Genomic DNA, 23,010 nt, shown 5'->3' on the forward strand with positions numbered 1-23,010 from the left:
GTTTCAGTGCCTTTGATCTTACTTTTATCACTTAATTGTTTTTGCAGAGTACCTATTCACAACAGCTCTTGTTACTGATACACATAGTCACAACTCGTCAGTTGCCTGATATAACAATATTACTATTTCCAATTCAATAATTATAAACTTAATACAATTATCACACCTTTTAAGCCCATGTTCTGATTATAAATAGGCATTTAAATACATACCTCTAATCTATGTATCTCTAATTTTAAACCTTGTTAAAAGTTTAGCAATTCACAATATTTCTAAATTCAAATCTCGCAAAAACCAAGCGTTGCAAAAATAATTTCAAAAAACCTGCGGCTTCTTTGAGGTTTTGCTCAATCCTCAATTATCCGAATTTCAATCGTTGTCATTGTCTACGAAAAGGAGGTATTTTTCGAAATCCTCGCTCCGCAACATCATTAGTCATTCCCATGCAGAGCTTTTTGCCGACTGATGCAATCCAGACGTGCATTTGGCGAAGCGGTTGAGGGATTTGCTCCAAAAAATAAATGTTTTTGGAGTTAATTAATTTTTGGATTTGGGATAGTGAATTGGTATTTGGGTCGGTTGTTTGGGAAATAGGTTTAGATTCATGTTGAGGTACGGTAAATCTTTATTTATTTTACCTCCGTCGTCCGGTCCTCGTCTATTATAACTCGCCGTAGTGTTTAATTATATGAACACATGTTTACACATTTTCATTACGGCATTGACGGTGCTCTATTACAATGTCAGTGGAGTCGAACCAAGGTAAGTTGGCAATGATTCTGATAGCCCCATTTGTTCAAAGTTTAGTAAACGTATAATACTTTTATATACGTTGGAAGTTTAAAATAGCATTTGCAGCGGTGAGGCTCTTAAAATTGCTGCCAGCTTACCTTGGTATTTCACCATACATACTAAAGTCAAAAAGATGACTATGACAAAATTATTTCACGACAAAATTGGCAAGTAACAGGCGGCCTTATAATCCGCTCACCAATCGCTCGCAGAATGACGTACACATTTGCGATCCCAAGTGGACAGTTGTCTTTCTAACGAACAATTCTCTCAGAAGCTACCGTGCACCTCCGAATGCCCCCGAGACCGATCTATCAACTGTCCAACTTCGATATTAAGTTTTGAACGCCCCTCAAAAGGGAGCGATCAGAAATATTTGGTAAGCAATTGTTTCGTAATACGATGCTCGGATTGTGTCAAAATATTTACGGCAATACAGCCCGATTTTCCACCCGATCGATCAGCTTGTTTGTCAGTAGAAAGTGAGATGCATCGTAACTGTGAAATCAAAGTTTATTTAAGAATAATGTTACTGTCACTGCTAGATTGATCAGTATAAAAACTTGTTGGTTTTGCATTGTAAAGAAAGTTTAAATGCGATTTCTATGTTGTTTTGAAATTCAATAGCGATAAGAGGGAAATAAAGTAACATGGCTCAAGTCTGTCAGATACTTATCGAAACAAGTCGTTCTGAATATTGGTTACAAAACTTGTCCTTATTGTTTGTTAACTTGGACTTAAAACGCCTACGGCCTTTGCTGCATTTAATTATTGTTTTCCTGAGTTGGTTCTTGTTATCCTGACTACCGAAACTTAAGTATTTAGTTTTGATACGCGGAAAAACTCCTTATCTAAGCGTTCGTATCTTAAAACGGGGTCCGATAAAACGTTTCAAACTCAACACCCCACACAGCCATCAGCGGGGATACATCCAGCGACAAAAGAGAAAAACACAGCAATCCTCCCCATTCTCAGAGGGATTATTCGCGGATGGAGTGCAAAGAGTGACTGGGGGGTGGAGATAACAGAAATATTTATCTGGAGACTGCGAGTGAGTACATAGCGTTAAATTATGCATTGAAATGGTAATTTTGTGCTGATAATGTAGGTTTGGTTTGTTAAACTTTTGTGACGCTAAAGTATTAACATAAAAGGTTCGGGTAACGTGAAATTTAAACAGGTCTCTTATGTCACCGCTGGCTTTAGATACCTAATAAGGATTTAATGATTATATTTGTAGGTATTCCCTACTTCATTGAAACCTCTGCGATAAAAATAATTATTTTACGTTTCATATTATGACCAGGTTTTGGACGTTTCATGTAAAGTTTTCATTTCATTAAAATCTGAAAACCATTTGTCAACACTATTTTGTATAAGCTACAGCGGGGCAAATCTCGACTGTGGGGCAAATGTAACTGGTCCATTTTTCCCATGTTTTACAATGTTTGCATTATTAAATAGAGTGTGTACAAATGGTATATAAATGGTAGGCGTGTTCAGTGGATACATATAGAACTCAACATCATAGTGTAATAATGGAAAAAATGAATTAGTTGCAATGGACCCCCAGTTGAGATTTGCTCCGCTGTACCTTACCTTACCTTAGGGAAATATTTAACAAGTAAAACTATATTCATCGATTCATGAATTAAGATTTACCCATTTAATCCCATATTGTTACTGACATATCTCTTTCATTGCAATTGCAGACAAAATGTCCATAGGATATTTTTGTGGCAGCTGCATGGTACGAAACTGTTTCCAATATTTAGCTACCTATTTCCTCTTTTCCTTATATTATAGCAATTCCCGTCTTTGATGTAGCGTGCACATGTGTCATTTCCAGGGTAGATGCTATTGATTAGTACCCAGCTTGCCCTCTCCACAGGAAATCGTGTCCAATATCCAATCTAAGGGCGCACGAGAAAAAAAATGAACCACGACGCCAGCGCTGCTGCACTGTCGCGATCTTCTGATTAATGAAACTTCTGCTCAGTCAGCTGAAAACCACTATAAATTACCTACTTTCCACAAGGTATTACCAACCTAAAATCAGACGACGTAAGGCCTCCTCTTGCTTGGTATAGCAGCGAATATAAGGCATTTGATGAGAGGTGAGTCAAGAATACCAAACGTTTCCCCTCGACGCTGTAACATTTGACGTTTTTGTGAGATGTAAGCACATACAAAATGGCAAAATAGGAACTCTATTTTGATGAAAGTTCGGTTATCAAAGAAACATTTATGTGTGCTTCGAATCATCCATTAAGATTTGAGGTAAAAGTACGGTGTTTTTTTCCTTTTCCCCTTTGGATTACGTATTTCGCCATTCGGTGATACACATCGAGAAAATATTCATTTTATAAACAGCATAATACTGAAATTTATGAACATAACACATAAATCAAAAGTAAAAGTAATGTAAGCACCCCATACTCCTTTTGATGACCGTTCTCTTTAACTGTTAATGTCTAGATAACAACATTTTATTTAGTCAACATTTTATTTAGACGAGTGTTACATAGCTCAACCTTTCGACTCGATAGTTTGATAGTACACGTAAGTCCAAAAAGGATTGTGTTGTGGCTAGATGATGATAGAAATATACTTACTTCACTGGCTCAACGCCCCAAAAGGATCTTGGCCTCCGACGCAAGAGATCGCCACTCTGCCCTATCCTGCACCACTTCACGCCAGTTGGATACATGATAGTAATATAACCAGAAGTTTTTTCACCAACCAAAGAACCCTATGCAAACATCTCAAACGCTGATCCGCTAAATTTATTCCCCCGGGCGGATGACGTCACCTCCGTAAAGGGTAGGGGCAGGAGGAGGCATCGGCTGTCAAACAGCTGAAATACGATGACGTGTATCAGAAACTTCGTCGTGGCTTCTGAAAGCCTACATGTTCGATACATATAACAACAAGTTTAATCAGTATACGTATATCATAAATATAGCTGTATACCTATACCTTATTTTTACATAGATCGGCTTATTTTTAATGCAGAGCCTCTTTTGTGAGTTAATATAATGTGTTTGCCAAGAAGTTCTGTTTATGAGAATTCAGTATTTGGCGCTGATATCCTTTTTGCTTTTATAGCATTGCCATAAGTAGGTCTTTCCATTGTGTTAAGTTCTAATTAGAGTTCAGTATGAACAGTACAACTGCCGTCATAGTTCAAAAAAGGTAATACCATTGCTGGTATGCGTCAGGGCAGTTTTTAAAATTGAAACTTTCTTAACTTTCTACAAGACCTCAAAAATGTTTTTTTTATTTATTATGCCACTTGTGCATACGTGGAAACTTACGTTTACATAATTATGTTATATAGTTCTCCAATTTGCACATGTTACCCAAACATATTTTGAAAATAGAAAACAGCATAAAAACCAATATGAGCTCCCCACTCACACGTGAAACTGTACACTTATGTATCCCATAAATTTTAACGGCGAGGGGCGGACCCAGTTGCAAAAAACGCGGCACTTGCCCGAACAAAGATAGGATATGCAACCTACTATTATATTACTATTATTACAGAAAATTGGCTATGCGAACCTTAGGTTTTTGTATCTTGAGAGCGCATTTTAAAAATAAAATTAATGAATATGATTACAGACATTGATGATCCAGAAGCGTGTAAATATAATAAAAATTTGAAATTTCGATGTTAGTGAGGCACCAGTCGCATGTAAATACAAACATTAATAAGGGTGAGAATGATGCAATTTGATAGGTATTAATATGAAATTGTGTTCTATTTAATTTCGAGCAGGTAAAGGTAGTTCAAAGACTTTTTGTAGTGTAAAAAAATTGAATTTATTTTATTCAATAGTTTTACAGGAATCCACAGTAGGTATATTAATAATGTAAGAAAAATATTAATATTCTTTAAGATATATTGAGGAAAATAGATAATGAAATTTGCTCCAGCAAGTCCCTTCAAGCCGGCTAAAACAAGAAACAAATAATACGATCAAAGTCTACTAAATAGGTTTTTCTCCAGCTGCGAATTTTAGAATCGAAACGACTTTTTCAGTTGTTGTTACAAACGAATCAAGATCACCCTAGCTTAGGGTTAAGGTTCATAATGGTATAGCAGGGAAGTTGGAAAATCCAAAGTTTGATTAAGGGCCTGTCGTACTGTTCATTAAACTTGGATTAAGTTTGCGCAGCAGAGAACGAGCTGGCAGCCAGTTAGCGGCATCAGAAAAAAACAGGAACTTCGCGTTGGAACGGTAAATAACTGTCAATTTTTCCGAACTTTGTGACACCACGGGTGTCTGGTCAATATTAAAATCCTGAATATTTAAGGTAAGGCTTTCCTGAGTACTTTTATTAAGTTCATCTTGATCATTAATATCATTATAAATATGTAGATTATGGAGTTATTAATGTTATTATCGTATCTGACGTAAAGTATTATGCACCAATAGAAAGATACCTATTTAAGTGTAGATACATTATTTTTCATCATCATTTTGTTAAGTTACGAGTGTAGAATAATGTCATGTGTGAAAATTATATAATGCTGTTAAGAATGTAATTTGTTACTGTTGTTAGTTGAAGTTTTCTCTCCATTTCGCACCACATCTTCTTCTTCAGTACCTTCTCTATTTGATTCAGATTCAACTTGAACACAATCATTACGGCTATTATAATTATTGTTCTTATTTGGTGACCCTCCATTACTTGTATTGCGGCTCATGTGATTTGTTTCATTGGTCTTGATCTTCCGTATCCCTTCCATAACATCTGGTTGGTGGGGCCCCTGAGTTCTGGCACTTTCTACTTTTGCACTCATGATCACTTTTTACAAATATATGCGTTGTAATATTGCATAACTTCTTCAATCTCCTCGACAATCTTCTTCGACAATGAAAATCCTGACCAAGGTAGTCAAAGCCATGCATTATCCTGCTCAAACAACAATTCCAAATCTAAGCTGTTTCCAACTTTTTGAAGCCGGTAGAATGATTCAGCTTTTAATTTCTTCGCAAATGTATGCTTGTTTTCTCCCGATGTCCTCTTTCATCAAAAACTGGCCATGACTAGACCAACAATTATCAGTCCTCTTTAAAGGAAGACGGTTACTCTTACCAAATATGATAAGTTCTTCAGTAGGTAGTCAACATCTCGTACCAAGAAAAACCGTCTTTTCTGGCAGACAGCTCCAACTTTCCAATAGTCGTTAATTTCTTAAACGTAGTCAAAAACACGCATAAACTGCTCAAACAACAATCCCAAATCAGCCTCGGTCAGTAAGATGCTTGTCTATTATTGATCAGACTGCCATTGATCTGTTCCCACCTTTTGTAGCCGCCGTTTGGAAGCCGCTGCCATGATTCAGCAGTTTTCTGCCATTGTGATCGTCTAATTCAATAAAATCACCGGACATTTTTGTTTATTTGGCCGGCTCCCTTGTAGTATTAGTGTAGTCTGGCTTGGCGGCGTGACTTGGGAGTATGCTTTTGTTTTTCTTGTGTTTGGGGATATGGGATTATCGGGAATTAGTGATGTGATCAAAGTGTTTAGTGTTTGGTGCGGTAAGTGGATTATGAAATTGTTATGACTAGGGAGGTAGGTACTAGTATTATTTAGGTAATTTCAAATTCCAATGGCTATTTACTGTAGTACCTAGCAATATTAATGTGACATTACTGCTGAAGAGTTTAGGCCTCTAATTTTACAGCTTCTGCGTCGAAGCCGCAGCAGTGTCTAAAGTCATGAGATGATAGATAGATATTTTGATATATAGTTAAAAGCTTTATTTGAATAAAGACCTAGTAGTAGTGCCATCGGAATGTCCCATTAAGTTAGTCAAATGCCAATTTTATTATTGATTCAATTACCCAAGTGTCTTTACATCTAAATAAGAGTTAATGACTAGCCCTTGTAGCCAATGGACGGTCACAACTTCAGGAGCGTTACTTGCAAAAGCACATTATATAGCTTATAGTACCTTGGGTAAACTTAAAAACAAGGTATCCATAGATATTTAGTAATTATATATTTGTTAAGGGTTTATCCTATTTAACCTATTAAAAAACCATTTAGTTAAGTATTTTTTAAACAAAAAAATGTATTGTCACCAAATGTTAACAACGAAGCGTAAAAATTTAATAGTATCACAGTTTTAGTATACATTACATGCTATTAATTTTTATCTAATTATATCTCACTTTATTAAAGTAATGAGCAGCCCCATAATGAAAAATAAAGAAATGCATATTAAATATTTAAAACGCTATGTCGTTAGGAGTAGAGACCATGTTCATTCTGTATTATTAAACAGCTTCTTAATCTCTTTTACGCAAAAAGCTCTCACTATAGCTCCGTCTCTTCCTTTCATATAAAAAGCTGCGTTGAATGAGCGAGATCGCTATATACGCCGTAGTTCAATTCAGATGGCAAACTGATAGTTCCGTTTCATTCGCACGCATTGGCTTATTTACGTGTGTAAGGGGGAACATTTCGGTTGCGGTTTGGTGCTTCTGAGGTTAAGCTTAGTTCAATATCAACTCTATTGTAAAGGTTAAAAATTGGTTCTCGAGTGAATAATTTTGAATAAGACAGTAGAAGTAGCAGCTCCGCCTTAAAAATGGAAGGTGGTATGTAAAAATTGATGAACATGTATAGGAGTCCTTAAAGTGACAGAGTGCGCTGGCGTGTCGGGCTGTGTATATTGTCTCAAAATGTCGTCGCGCGAGGCAGCATTGTTTATTATCAAAAAGTGATAAATCAAATGACTCTGCAATAAATACTTCATCATTTCCAAACTGACTCTGAAGTTTAACAGTGATTTAAATGTTTGAGTGAACTTGAAAACTGTGAATCGACAATAGAAAAACATGTGATGTTGTTGGATTTTAATAGTGTGAAGACTGAAAACTGTTAACAAATTATTAATCTCCTCATATTTTTTTACGCTATTTACGCATTTGAAATGTGATCTGAATCGAATCAAAAGTGGAATTGTACTTATTGAAAGTGGTCCAATATTAAGTTATATAACGAAAACAGGTATACCTTTAATTGATCTGCGCAGAATTTAAGAGAAAAGCAGATATGGCGGCCATATTAGGCGTGTGCCGGTGATGCGAGTCGACCACGCCCACCATGAGCTCGTTCCTCATGAACGGCGGCTACCAGCCGCAGCCGGACCCCAAGTTCCCGCCCTCGGAAGAGTACAGCCAGGCCGACTACATACCTCCGGGGGAGTACTACCAGCACCAGCATCTGCAGTACGGTTATCAGCACCAATACCCCGTGCAGCTGGGTTCTGGATACGGTTATGGGGGGTATTACCACCCTATACCGCAGCACCCGCCAGTGGCGCCACCGCCGCGGCCGCCGGAGCCATCTCATCCTTCGGAAGCGGATCATGGTTACGTTCCGCATAACGAAGTGGCTCCTGGTTTAGCGGAGTTGGGTTTAAGGTTGGAGAGGCATATAGAGGAAGCGGCACCGGCGGGGAGGAAGCTGCATGCGCTGGGCCGGGAAGGCTCGCCCGCGTCGGAGCTGGATGATGAGCGGCTGTTGCTGGACAGCCCGCCGGTGGAGGACGATGACTCCTCCATATGTTCTGATAATACGGACAGGGTTATTTATCCGTGGATGAAGAAGATTCACGTCGCTGGTGCTTGTGAGTATCGATTTTTGCAAAAGTATGATAAATTGATAATTCGTGTAAGTAAAAGGTATTCACACGCAACTTCTAATGAAATTGGTTATATCACCACCCATAAAAATTATGAGAATCTCTTACTATTTGTCATGCGAACTTGAGAAAAATAAATCTGTTACCTAAATATAATACGAGACGCGGCTTCCGGTTTTAACTAATTCCAAACTAAATGCCAATACGAGGTACGTTTGAGTCATAAACATTTCGTCATTGTTAATTCAAGACTTCGGTAGTTCAGAGAGTTAAATTTTACTTATTAATTTATTGTTTCGATCAAGGACCTAAAGAATAAGAAAAATAATTGTAGGTAATTACTGACCATGTCCATTAGATATTGATAGGTATGTAGGTAAGGTAGGCAGAGCTAACCTATTATAATTATAGGTACCTACATACTTAGGTACGAATAGGTCGAATAGGTAAGGTTATCCTCTATCAATATATGAATTACTATTGTGTTTACATTTTAACCGACTTCCTGAAAGAAGAAACAAGTAACCCAAGGTATTTTTAACCGACTTCAAAAAAAGGAGGAGGTTCTCAATTCGACTGAATTTTTTGTATGTATGTTACTCGATATCTCCGAGAATCATGGACCGATTTTCAAAAAAAAATTTAATCGGTTAGGTATAACCCCGAGATGGTCCCATTGGCACCAAGTCGGGGTCTGATGATGGGATCCTGGAAAAAATCGAGGGAACTCTTCAAATGTTATAGGCACATGTAATGTTTTTAGTGTATTTTTCAAAGGTACACCAGTATTTACGCCTGATGGTAATAATTGTATGTGGCTGAGCTGATGATGAAAAGTCAACTCCTCAATGGTTAGGAGTTAAAGGATAATTCTTTCACTACTGTACATATATTCGGACTGATACATATAATATCAATAGGAACCACTAAAAATCAACAAATAAATAAACTTTTTAACAAAAAATAAAACCGCCTTCAAAAATAAGCGCGTTACAAAACACGGAGAAACTAAAAAGCAAAAAATAATAAACCTTTGAATTCAGATTTCTTATCGGATTGCAATAATCTAAACATCCAAATTATAAACAAATCAATTATTTTTGGAGTCGGGGCCAGCCTGCGTATGGTTGGGTGGGGCAAACAGGAAATAGCAAGGCGACGAACAGGTCTGGTACCGACTACAAAAATAATTGATTTGTTTATAATTTGGATGTTTAGATTATTGCAATCCGATAAGAAATCTGAATTCAAAGGTTTATTATTTTTTGCTTTTTAGTTTCTCCGTGTTTTGTAACGCGCTTATTTTTGAAGGCGGTTTTATTTTTTGTTAAAAAGTTTATTTTAAATTATTAATGGGCTTACTCTTGGCCACAGACTAGCCAAAGGCAAAGACGTGGCCTACAATGGAGTGAGCTCGACAAGAAGGCATATTCACTAAAACATTAGATTTAGACAGATGGGAGGGGGGGGGGGTACCTCAAAATGGTCTGACTATACGAAAACATATGCATTAGGACTCATAAAAGTATAAAACAAAAAACATTCTTACATTGTGCAAGAACAGTAGGTATTTAGACTGCAGCAGCAGTTGCAAGTGGTGCAACTCTTCTGATGCAGTCTTGAATTCTGCACTCGTTGCAGTAATGTGACAACAATGTCAAAGCAATTAATCGAGATAATTGATAAAGACGTCGCCTGAATCCACGGTACAACGAACTCGTAATGGTACATTATTCAACTTGCAAATGCATTTTTTATCTGAGATGACGTTTGGATGTCGAGCGCATCTAACAAAAAGTTATCAGGTCACATGTAGAGCCAAGCTTCAAACTCTACAAACCACAACTTCACAAACTCTACACGTTAGGTAAAATATGCGGCTTGGCCGTTTCGCTGCCGTATTAATTAAAATATGCCCACTGTTCAATACGTTTAAAACAATACTTCTTGTGGTAACGAAACGGCCAAGCCACTTTATTTACCTAACACTTAATTTACCTAACGTGTAGAGTTTGTGAAGTTGGGGTTTGTAGAGTTAGAAGCTTGGCTCTACATGTGATCTGCTAACTTTTTGTTAGGCCAGCCTTATCGCATCCCCTTGGCAACATTTTACATGAAAATGTTTTTGGTAGGATTTCACTTCTTTTTGTAAGGTTCATGCCCTAATTTGTAGTAGTAGTAGGAATATACTTTGTTGTACAAAAATAAGATATGTAACAGGAAAAAAAAACTCACACACACATCATTTGTACAAAGGCGAACTTATCCCATTAATTTGAAGAGTAGGAGATGTTTTTCTAATAATTAAAGTTAAAAATCCTGAAGTACGTTAATAATATTTTATTTATTATTTATAACAAGATTTCCCTACATCATTTTCTAGCATCAAACTTTAAATAAGTCTCATACTTACTTTCATCCCCCGTTTGAGGGGGAAGGGGGGTGAAAGTTCCAACTTTTTCAATTATTTAGTGGTTTGTGTATGTAAAGTAGCTTACATACCAAATTTTACCCTAACTTTTGTATGATCATAAGTGAGTACCAGTGACGAAGTCAGGGTTTTTTAGATATCAATAAAATCTAAGGTATAAAAGTATGCAATTCAAACTTTTGATGTTTAATAAGTTTCGTAATGACATCATAACCTGAAAATTTAGCATAACCCAGACCCAAGTTAACGGTATAAAAAAACAACGAATCACTTCAAGAAAAAGTAGGTTCTCGTCTTGGCTCGTCTTGGCGGGGGCACTACCGTGCCCCCAGATTAGTGGAAGATCGAAAGTTCTAATTGCAGTGTGTACTATTTATCCCCTTGTTTTGCCCACAAACTTTGCATCGACAGCAATTCATCGAAATATACTTATACACACTATACACAGCGACATCACAAAAACTAATGTATCTACTCATTTTATTTTGTGTATGACTTTCAAAACAGGTTTAACTGGGGTTAGAATTTTGACCTAAAAATTACTGCAATATAAATCACTCACCATAATCTTCATCTAGATATATTCCAATTAAAATCGATGTTAAAAATCGCTATTAAAGCTCTATACATATTAGACCATCACATACTTTTTTTATAGAAATGCTTCAGCAGGGTCAGCAGAGGATTAGCGCGAGAGTATGTCGCCGCGAGGCCCGCGAGAAAACTACCCGTCCTTATGTCATTAATACAATTAGAACAAGTCATGTGGACAGTATTATGGAATAGTAAGCTAAGCGAGAGTTAGCAGAAACCGAAAAAAAATTGCTCGAAAGATTTGAAATTTGAAAATAATTTTATCAGTTTAACCTAAAAAAAATGTCCATAATTTATATGAATAAAAATAAAATAACACCTAGTAAACCGTATTAAAGTTTTGAGATTATTAACGTTTTTCCGCTTGATTCTTTATTGCATTATTACTATTTGTCGCTTGATTCCTTCATGCTAATTTTTAGAGGTGAAATGAATAATTAATGAGGGTGGTTAAATCGATATTACGTTTGTACATCACTAAAACTTTAAACCAAAACGAATTAAACACCATATTTTAGGCGCTTAATTCGTTTTTGCTATTAGAATATACGCTTATTATAATTTATAAAAGTAAAGGCGCTCAATTCATTTTTACGTACCTAACTAGAGTGCATGCATAGGGCCATACATTATATTATAATGTGTCACTTGAGTCTACCCATGAAAATAAGGCTGTATACCTAAGCATGATTTTTCAGCAAAACAATAGTTAAAACCATAGATTATCATATTTATATTCGACCTGCATGCATAACTTTTTTTTAGAATCGATTGAGCTATATCTTGATGGGGGTAATATTTTTATTTAAATTTGTATTATTAGTTATTTTTTAAGTGCCTATTCTATTGTACTCGTAAGACAACATTGTGTATATCGAATTGCTAGAGGTTGTTTACCTTTTTCAGTATTTAGGGGTATTAATACTGGCTGGTTACTTGGACGATTATTTTTTCCGCTACGAGTTTGACGTTGTTTGTCAGTTTAATCTTAATGTTTATCATAAGTCATAACAAATTGAACTCGTACCTAATTACAACCTTGTCATTTTGAATATTGGGTTTAAATTTGCTTACTGTGATTACCTGTCCAATTTGAAGTTTACCTACTGTGACAAAGCTTTAAAGTGTTTTACAATGACATCTTACCTGTCTATTGGTAAACCTTATGTCGTTGCAGTAACGTACACAAATAAATAGTTTTATGGTTTATGGTGGAAGTTAGCAATTATTTTATTGAGTGTAGAGCTAAAAGTCAAGTAGAGCTGTACAGAAAATTGAAAATTCAATTTAAAAAAAACGCTATGTAACAGCGTGGGAGCACCATCATAGGTTATGCAACAAGTATTAGATTTCATAAAATATGTAATGATATCAATTAAAACATTGGTAAGTTTACTATATTGAAATAAGGTTCAAGGAGCTTGACGGCTACTATTATGCAAGAGTAAATGCAGCTAGTCGTAAAAATATATAGCGAATTAATGTTTATGTCACAGATGTCATATATACCATAGATCAAGCAAACGTAATATCTATTTAGCGTGTCAAATGAACTCAGTAAAATGCACTGAGATGTCCGTCTTTAATCGCAGCTTGCAGCTTTTGGACGTCAATTTTTGTAAGTTGATGTCAACAAAAACATTAAAAATGCCTCGTTACGTGATATTTAATTGCAACAACACAAAAATTATGAGCACTCAAGGGCCTGAGACATATTTAAAATCACAGACAAGTTCAGTACAAAATCTGACACGCTCGGCCCCTATACAAATATATGAACTTGTTTCTTCTATCTAAATCTAGTTCTGTGGTTTATATGTACTTATAAAATTTATGTTTGCTCTATTTTGTTTGTTAATTTAATTGGATAGGTAGCTAATGTTATAAATTAAAATAAAATAACCAACTTATTCCATTCATGCAGAAATTACTACTCCGATACTCTTAAAGGTACGTACCTAGTTTTTTTTTAACCAAATCTTCACACTACTTAAAGTACTTTTAATAAAAATACGTTAAAATAAGCCCCACAATAGGGTCCCAAATACTTATTAATAACGTACTTAAGCACGTGCAAAACACCCAAAGATCAGATTGATGTCACCACATTAGTCTCCTTTTGGCGGTTAATTTTTACATTGTGTGGCGCCATTTCAAACGCATTAAAATGCTTGTTGTTGGTGTTTAAAGGGCCTAACAAATTGCAGCCAATCAATATTGCTTCAGAATGTTTGGATACTCGAGTCCCGATGTCTTTTGATCTGTTGTGACAGATTACTAATGCGTTGTCATTATCCTTTAGGACTTTTGTGGGACACAAAGGAACTCTCGACTTGATGAGCGTCATTTATTAGCCATTTTTATAACTTTCGTATAACAGTTTTGCGGTTGGATTCGCTTTGAAGATTTACCGTGACTTTTGTATTGATTTCTGAACTTTTTGTGATATCAATCAATTTGGGTATTAGAATTAAATGAAACACTTTTTCTTGTACAAATTATGTTGAATACATTTTAAAAGTTGTTTAAACTAAAAAACTTGCTAAACGGCATTATGCTAAGTGGGGGGTATTATTTTAGCGTCTAATATTTTTGGTGTGGTGTTAAATAAATGTTTTCTATATTCTATTCTAAAGAAAAAGTGACTTAAGTTATACCTAATCTCAATAACTATTACTGAGTAGTATAATTGGGCTAACTATTACTAAGTAGTATAATTAGTATAATTATATATACCTACCTATATATATTGTTGTATTATTGTATTTTGGTACATACTTTAATTGGGAATTTTCAAAAATTGGGACCCAAAATTAGTGACAGTTGTTAACAAAAATTAACTCGATGTCAGTTTTGTGACGACAATTCAGAATAAAATTTGTCTAAAAACCAACTTTTTTCATGTCCTGAATATATATTATTGCTTGAAGTTTACATAATTAACACAAAAGCAATAATTTTATTGAAATTTCATGCTTAATTGCCGTCACAATACTGACATCGAGTTAATGTTTGTTAACAACTTTCACTAATTTTGGGTCCCAATTTTTGAAAATGCCCAATTATAGTATGTACCAAAATACAATAATACAACAATATATAATTATATATAAGATTATTTATTTTTAATTGAATTATTACGACTGTGTAAAGAAACTTCATGCGTTGCTCTGTGAAATAATGGTTTATTTTTAAAGCTACAATTATTATTTGAATAACATGGTAAACTACTATAAAATAACGATAGGTACTAACCTGTGAAATAAAGAAACGACATTTAAAGTCCTTAATATCCACAGTCACTCATCTAATTAATTATTTTACTATATCGTCTTGCACATTTCAAATATTTTTACATTTTTATCACATTGACGCATGTCATGTCAAAAGTGTCATGTCATGAGTCTATTAGGTCTATGCCAATTCTAAAAAGGTAACGAACATAGGTTACCTTTTTACATATATATTTATATATAATTATACTAAGGGTACTTAGACCCGTAATTTTAGCTAAACTTACTTAACAGTTAATAGTATAAGTAGCCTTGAACTGATTTCATGAAAACTATAAGTAAGTAAAATAAGAAGGTGCAAAATTGGAGCCTCTTAGTGCCTGCGGTTACAAACTACATTACTTAATTACTTTTCAAACCTCTTAATAAAACCACTGGCAAAGTTACAAAATCAACTTCGTTCTTTACACTATAAAGTTGACATTTTGTCCATACTACCGTCCTACTGAATATGCGAAACGGACAGTACTGATAGCCAGTTGGCAGGTCATCCGTTATCTGAGCGGTGACAGGCTTTTCGTCTTATAATTGTGCAGGAATGTCTACATTCGTCATGGTCGAGAATGTTCTTTAGGCTGGATTTGGGAATTGGCAGTTTATTTCATTGGGTGGGTACAAAACATTGCCTTTGCTTTGTAGTCGGGTTATCTTTTTCTATAAGGCCTTCTTCTATAATATAACCTTGAAGGCTGGCGTCCACTCATGTTCGCCGAGTTGAATCTCAATCATTCGCCTTCTGCATTTAATATGGAACTGCGCCCATTAGCGATGCGTCGAATTGAATTAACCGTTTATAGTAATTCAATGCAAGTGGACGCCAGCTTTGACAATAGGTCAGTAAACAATATTTTTTGGAATAAGTAGTTGTAATAAAAGACATAGAATTCTTCGAGGCATGAAACGTCATTAGCATAGCGTCGATAGCTTAGTACCTAAGTTAAATCCTTAAGTTTGTTATGAGGTTAATAATCTCAATTACATTATTAGAACAAAATTATAGCTATCCGAACAAAACATTTTCATGTTAAATGTTGCCAAGATGAAATCGTAAGGGTCGCATTGTCAAAAAGAACAAACTCAAAAATCTTGAGTAGGTTGGTACTTTCAAATAGCTATTTAAACAATCAAGAATCTACTTGTTTGTATGTTTGTATGTTATGTGTGTTTGTTGTTTGTGTGTGTGTAAATATCCTCGTAATTTGATTTAATATAACCTCCGTATCTTTTCTCATCAAAGCGAACGCAAGACTGCGGAAAACCAGCCCAAACCAGCTACCGAGCACCGCTTCGTTACCCTATCACGTCATCAGGGCATGTATTCATACCTCCATTGATCATAAGAGCAAAGCCTCTCAAAGTACCCAGTATAACCTCACCTTGAATCCCGAAAAAACAACGCGTGTCGATCAGAAAACTTATACTGGCTGATTAAACTGGTCTACGGTAGGCGATTTAAATGACATCCAAGGATGACAATCTCAATCGAACAAGCTACCTGCGACCGTGTGGTCCCATGACCGAGCTCCCAATCTCAGGCCGATCTGACTATCGAGCGACGTGGTGGTCCGTCATTACGATCCAGGCTGCGATGGCATTGTTCTTGAAACAAATGACGGGTGATAAGCGGCGCGAATGTGGTGTAAGCAATTTCTTTGGTGATCGATCAACGCTGGTGTGATAAGCCGCGAAGATGCGAGGGCTTATCAGGAATCTTTGGATATTGGTTTAAATATTCTTGCGAGTATTGCAACTCTGTTTGCCAATAAGTATTCTACCATTTATTTACATGAAGTGGCTTTGATAACTTTACTTTCCATTCGTTGTTAATAGCAAGACCTACCTAACCTATATTTATAAACTAAATCTACGTAACAATTATTGAAGGCGTCCCGTTTCTCTGAATGTTGACTCATGTCAGTGTTTCTCTTTAAAGAGATCAGTAAATCATAAATTAAGTGACGACCGGTCTGGCTCAGTCGGTAGTGACTCTGCCTGCTGAGCCGCGGTCCTGGCTTCGAATTGCCCGTTAAGGGCATTTATTTGTGTGATGAGCACAGATATTTGTTCCTGAGTCATGGATGTTTTCTATGTATATAAGTATGTATTTATCTATTTAAGTATCTATATCGTCGCTTAGCACCCATAATACAAGCTTTGCTTAGTTTGGGGCTAAGTTGATCTGTGTAAGGTGTCCCCAATATTTATTAATTTATTTATTTATTTACATTCGCATGCAAGGAAAGTAATTTTTCTGACGCTATCAAATTAAAATTCGAAAATATTGTGCGTCATAATGTTTAGATGTTGCAGCTTGATTAACAATTAGTTATAAAACAGTCAAACCATCTGTTTATGAAGTTGTTCTTGACATAGATTCAGATATAAATACCTTTGCAAACATGTAGTATCTATGTAACTATATTCTACCTACTATCCTCAACTATAATAGGCAAAATCGCCAAGAAATTCCAGCCAGTTAGGCTGTTCTCGACCTGTTGCTTGATTGGTCGAAACCCGAAAGGCGTCCCCTGACCACTACAATCTCAGGCCCGCAAGCCGCACATTCCTGGAGCATTCCTCCCGGACCCTGGCCTTGCGGCCGGCCCTTTACTACCCTTGAGGTTTTGTGGTTATCGTGGAAACTCAAGCTTGCACTGTAAATAAAAGTGTATAGATATACTCGTACATTATTTCAGACTTCTGTTATTTGAGTGAGATAGTAAAATGGTTGTGGAATGGAATCCATCGATTTGTATATTTTGTATAAATGTATATCAAGGATTGTTTATATAGGATTTACATTATACCAAAGAGGATCGAGTTTCTAGAGAGTTACCTACTGCCAAAGAAAAATGTGTAGTCACAGTGCATAGACTGCCATCTCTCGACACAGGCTTGAAACTTTTGAACCTTAGTTTTGACAATTTGGTCCATATTCTTAGGTTGATATGTATTAAAATATATTCTATCTATTTATTTGATTAATTTTTTTTTTCACAACACAGGTTTATCATTTATTACTTATAATAAGTACCATACAATTATAAAATTAAAAAAAAAACAATTATTACTACATTTATATAAAAAAAGGTAGGAAATATTAAAATGTCAAATATCATTATTAGCGCCATCTAGCTGAGCGTACCCCAAAGGCGTAATGCCATCTAGGCCACCGTACCTTTTTCTGTATGGGACTGAGGTACGTTTTTTTCTTAGACTTTATCTTTCTATACGGAGTTGTACACCGTGTTTCACTTAACACTAAAAACCTGAAAACCGTTTGTTCAGAATCGAGAGTCGAATCGATTGAGCTATATCTTGATGGGGGTAATATTTTTGTTTAAATTAGTATTATTAGTTATTTTGAATGTGCCTATTCTATTGTATTCGTAATACAACATTGTGTATATCGCATTGATAAAGGTTGTTTACCTTTTTCAGTATTTGGCGGTATTAATACTGGCTGGTTACTTGGACGATTTTTTTTTCCGCTACGAGTTTGACGTTGTTTGTCAGAGTCATAACAAATTGAACTCGTACCTAATTACAACCTTGTCAGTTTGACTATTGGGTTTAAATTTGCTTACTGCGATTACCTGTCCAATTTGAAGTTTACTGTGACAAAGCTTTAAAGTGTTTTACAGTGACATCTTACCTGTCTATTGGTAAACCTTATGTCGTTGCAGTAACGTACACAAATAAATAGTTTTATGGTTTATGATGGTAGTTAGCAATTATTTTATTGAGTGTAGAGCTAGAAGTCAAGTAGAGCTGTACAGAAAATTAAAAATTAAATTAAAAAATAAGTAACCATCACATTAAAAGATGAATTCTCTGGATGAGTTTAAAAACATAAAAATCAGTTGGGGTGTCTGAGGTTTTGAGTGATACCGGAAACACGTTGTATATGTCTTTGTTCATACTAAGAATCGTACCTCGATTTTTAGAGCCACCTATTAAATACTATCATAACTACACTGATGATGATGCCTACAAATTCTTTTTTTTAAATGTGTATTAACGTGATATCATGATTTTAAAATAAAGAAATATGTCATTTGTTTTTAAAACATAAAAATCACGCAAAAGTATTTGGGGAAAATGTAATTTTGGCCACTCTCAGGCTGCGAACAGCGCCGTCTAGTTTTAATAAGCCTAAAAGGCCCATACATTTCAGGGGTACATTTTTTTGTATGGACTTTGTCAGTCCAGTATTAAATCGTTATTGATGTATATGTACAAAAATTTCGTCAGGCTATTGGCCCATGCAAAAGCTCATTAAGAATAGAGGAACAGAATTATGTAATATATAATTATGAACTAGTCTTACTCATAAATTCATCAGCGACTTTAAAATATTTAAAATAAACAAAAATTAACAACGTACCCTAAAATTTTAATTAATAAAAAGGCAACCTAAAATGAGTCTGTTTTTTTTTTTTTAAAACATGACCATTTTTGTGTACTTACTTTGAAACTGTCTTTCTTCAACAATTTATACATCCACAATGTAATGTAAGTAATGTATCAATTTAATACTAATTCGGAAAGGAAATTGGAAAACTACGTCGCAAATAGCACTACAAAGAGCCTTTGTAAGGAACTGTTAGCTTTTGTTCAGCGATTGTTGAAGTCAAGAATAGGGTTGAACGCCTTTACGAGCGTGTCGAATGTAGACTAGTGTTTGTGTAACGGCTTAAGACGATACGATACAGGTCAATTCTCCATACAAACGCTCTCGACTATTTCCTCCCTGGTTTTTGAAGATAGAGCAATGATTTTTCAACACAGATTATTATTATTTTTATCTGTGTCGGACCGTTTTGATTTTTTTGCTATTTTTATTTTAAAAGACGCTAGAGCCAATCTAAAATTTCTAAAAACGGCCTTTTTCAATATGGCTCAAAAAGGGAAGATACTCAAGATCAGCAACAACTAGCCAAAAATCTAAACGGTCTGACACAGATTATTTTATTCTTATTCAGATTATAAAATTTCGTTCGGTTTCAATAAGTTTTGAAGGAGGAAACAGTCGAGAGTGGAACCTCGATTTTAAAGATTTTCTCGCAGTATCTTTTAACTGAGTTGTTCTTAATGGACATTTTTTTTCAATAAATCTAGTTAATAACACTAGTATATTTAACTGAAATTCCCAAATCGAAAGGGGGACTCCTTTCCATTTTAGCATTTTTGCTCCCATAGCGTCTTAATGTGTACTCGTTAATACTTTGTAATTTTAAGGAATAATAATGAAAATTAAATCTCCATAGCAGTAGTAGCAATCAAAATCTTATTTGAGCTTATTGTGGTAATAACGTTTAACGTGTATAAGATATAAATGTCATTATTCTATAGTCTTGGGATGTGATAGGTATCTAATTATATTTTTATTAAGTTTATGAATACTGAAAGAGGCTCATAAGTCATAAACAAAGGATGAATTAAAATGAAGTTTAGAATTTTTTCAAAGAAGAAGATTCAATTCCAAAGAAAATTACTATAAAAAACCAGCAAGGCTATTAGAACGCGAGATTATGGCACCTCTAATATTTAGATTACCCGTCCTTATATAATTATTACAATTAGAAACGACGTGTGTTCTATGTCGCTGTTGTACCTACTGTCGCGTCTACAAAAGTTCTAGCCTTGTAGATAACTAAGTAAAAATATTCAGCAAATGATTTTCGTAATTTGCAATTTTAAATTGGTATTTAGGTAAGTTAAGTATACATGCATCTTTCCGTAAACTAAAATAAGTACATACTTACATTCTACTGAAAGTTTTTCAGAGAAATAGTCTGTAGCCAACAAGGATCTCCGCCAGCTAACAAGCCATCTACTCCAATTTGCTTTACGCAATTAATCATAGCAAAAAAGGAAGCTCATGCCCGCGCATTATTATGCACATTAATTACGCCGTGCATTATTCAGCCACACGCCACGGCACGACAATTAATGTGACTATGTACGGTGTGTAATTATTTATGCAAGTTGCTTGTAGCCCATAAACATAAAATGATCCTGTAAAATGAAGGTTTTGATGTTAGTGTTCGAAAATTGCGTGTGGATACTTTTTGTATGTTAGATAGTTAACATAGCAATATCTTATTGAAAGCGGTTTTATTTATTGTTTGCGAGTTTTTCAATGTACTTATGTAACGTCATTTCAGGATTAAGAAATCGATTTTAGTGATATTTGGATTGTTACAAAAGATGACTGACGGTTTTTTTTTTTTACAGCGAATGGCTCATTCCAACCAGGGATGGAGCCAAAGCGGCAGCGAACCGCCTACACCAGACACCAAATCTTAGAACTGGAGAAAGAATTCCATTACAATCGGTATCTCACGCGGAGAAGACGAATAGAAATAGCCCACACTCTAGTCCTGTCAGAAAGACAAATCAAAATCTGGTTTCAAAACCGACGGATGAAATGGAAGAAGGACAACAAACTACCGAACACCAAAAACGTTAGAAGAAAAACTAATCCCGCCGGCGTGACGACGACCGCGAAGGGAGCCACACCAAAGAGTAGATCAAATAAGAATACGAATAACAACGATAAGAAGAAATCAAACAACAACGGTCGACCAGATAGTATAGAGAATGTGACGGATAATATAATGAACGATTTGCATTGCGTCGGGGGGCAGCAGAATTTGTCGCACGACCCTTCGCTTAGTCCGATGTCGCACACGGGAATGAACCCGGGGCACGCGATGTCGCAGCACCACCTGCACATGATGAGTATGCACGCGGGCATGGACCCGGGCATGGTGGCCAGCCTGGCGGCGCAGGCGCACGGCTCGCCCGCCGCCGCCGGCTGCGGCTCCGGCCTACCCCACTCCAACCAGCCCGTCATCAAGTCCGACTACGGTCTAACCGCCTTATAATGTGTAAAGAAATAACTATATTTTCCTCTATGAACTTTCAGTTTCTTACCATTCCTTTGTGTCGATAGGGTGTTAAAGTGATGATTAAAATTTAATTAATTTAAGATTATTTTAAGTTGTCTAATATTTAGGGTAACCAGTCAGATAAATGGATGTTTGGATAGATAAGTGGGAAACTTTACAATGTCAAAAGTGTGATTATAATTATTTTAGGCTATAGACTCTTCGAGTGTTGGGTTTGTACATTTCGCTTCAAGTCATTGTCGTCATCTATTTTAAAGAGCAGTATTACATTGTAACATTATATTTTAGTTCGATGTCTTTAACACAAATATTTTTATTTTATAAATGCCTAACTTTAAAATAATAAATGTAAAGCAAATTGTTACTTATATTTACAGCAATTTTGTAAAGTTACCATTTATTACATTTCATATTTTAAGAGAGTGTATAAAATGTCGATTTTCATTCTATATGTTGTGGATATACAGTTATTTATATTTTTGTATTGTATAAAATGTAGTAATTGTGTGTATAATCATCACTTAATTGGCAATGACTTAGGTTTACGTACAAATTCTTGGCATTTAGTTTTAAATAATAAATTGTTTTGTAACTAAAATAGGAGAAATGTGAATACAACCAATAAAATAGTATGAGAAACAAAACTGTTATTATTTATTTATCTATAATACCAAGTCAAATTTGAGTTATGAGGTTCAGTGAAAAAGTAAAAAATCTGTATGTGAGAGAGAAATGGAGAGCAAACAATTTTTGTTTTCAATAGGCATACTCGAATAAACATACGAGTATACATGATAAGTGATTATCCTCAATTACTCATTAGAGATAAACTTCTCCACCAAGCTAACCTGCCTATTCCATAACAACTGAGGACTGTACAGATAAAAAACAAACAATATACTAATTACCTATACTAATTACAAGACTTTACCTAATAGTTGACACTATACATACTGAGACTCATTATACGAAAATATTTAATAAATTCAAGCAAACTGTACTGACGAAGTCACAAAATATGGTTACAACACAATGTTCCAAAAATATTACTTCATGCGACTAAAACACGCTTATAAGGTCGTATAAAATATATTTTAGAAACGTTGGCTTGTAAAGATGTCTGTGAACACAGTACCCATTTTGATTGCAAACAACATGCACAACATTACGCTCGAATCACCTAGCGCTTCACAATCCACACAATTAAAACGGCGCTTACATCTCAGACACAAGATATCCAATCGGCATCGCCTCGATATCATAACCTTGTGACATTCGTATCGAACGAAATGAAAGCAAAAATCGTAATGTATT

The 23,010-nt window shown here is 35.3% G+C and overlaps 1 protein-coding gene across 1 annotated transcript; it reads left to right on the forward strand.

The window, feature by feature from the left end:
* The first annotated feature begins 7,493 nt into the window (after window positions 1-7,493).
* On the forward strand, window positions 7,494-22,299 carry LOC125238261 (homeobox protein Hox-B4). Its single transcript, XM_048145541.1, has 2 exons — window positions 7,494-8,446; window positions 21,020-22,299. The coding sequence occupies exons 1-2, from the start codon at window positions 7,921-7,923 to the stop codon at window positions 21,670-21,672; spliced, it is 1,179 nt and encodes a 392-aa protein (XP_048001498.1). The 5' UTR covers window positions 7,494-7,920; the 3' UTR covers window positions 21,673-22,299.
* The last annotated feature ends 711 nt before the right edge of the window (window positions 22,300-23,010 follow it).

The sequence above is a fragment of the Leguminivora glycinivorella genome, chromosome 2 (assembly GCF_023078275.1).
Source record: "Leguminivora glycinivorella isolate SPB_JAAS2020 chromosome 2, LegGlyc_1.1, whole genome shotgun sequence".
Classification (NCBI taxonomy): domain Eukaryota; kingdom Metazoa; phylum Arthropoda; class Insecta; order Lepidoptera; family Tortricidae; genus Leguminivora; species Leguminivora glycinivorella.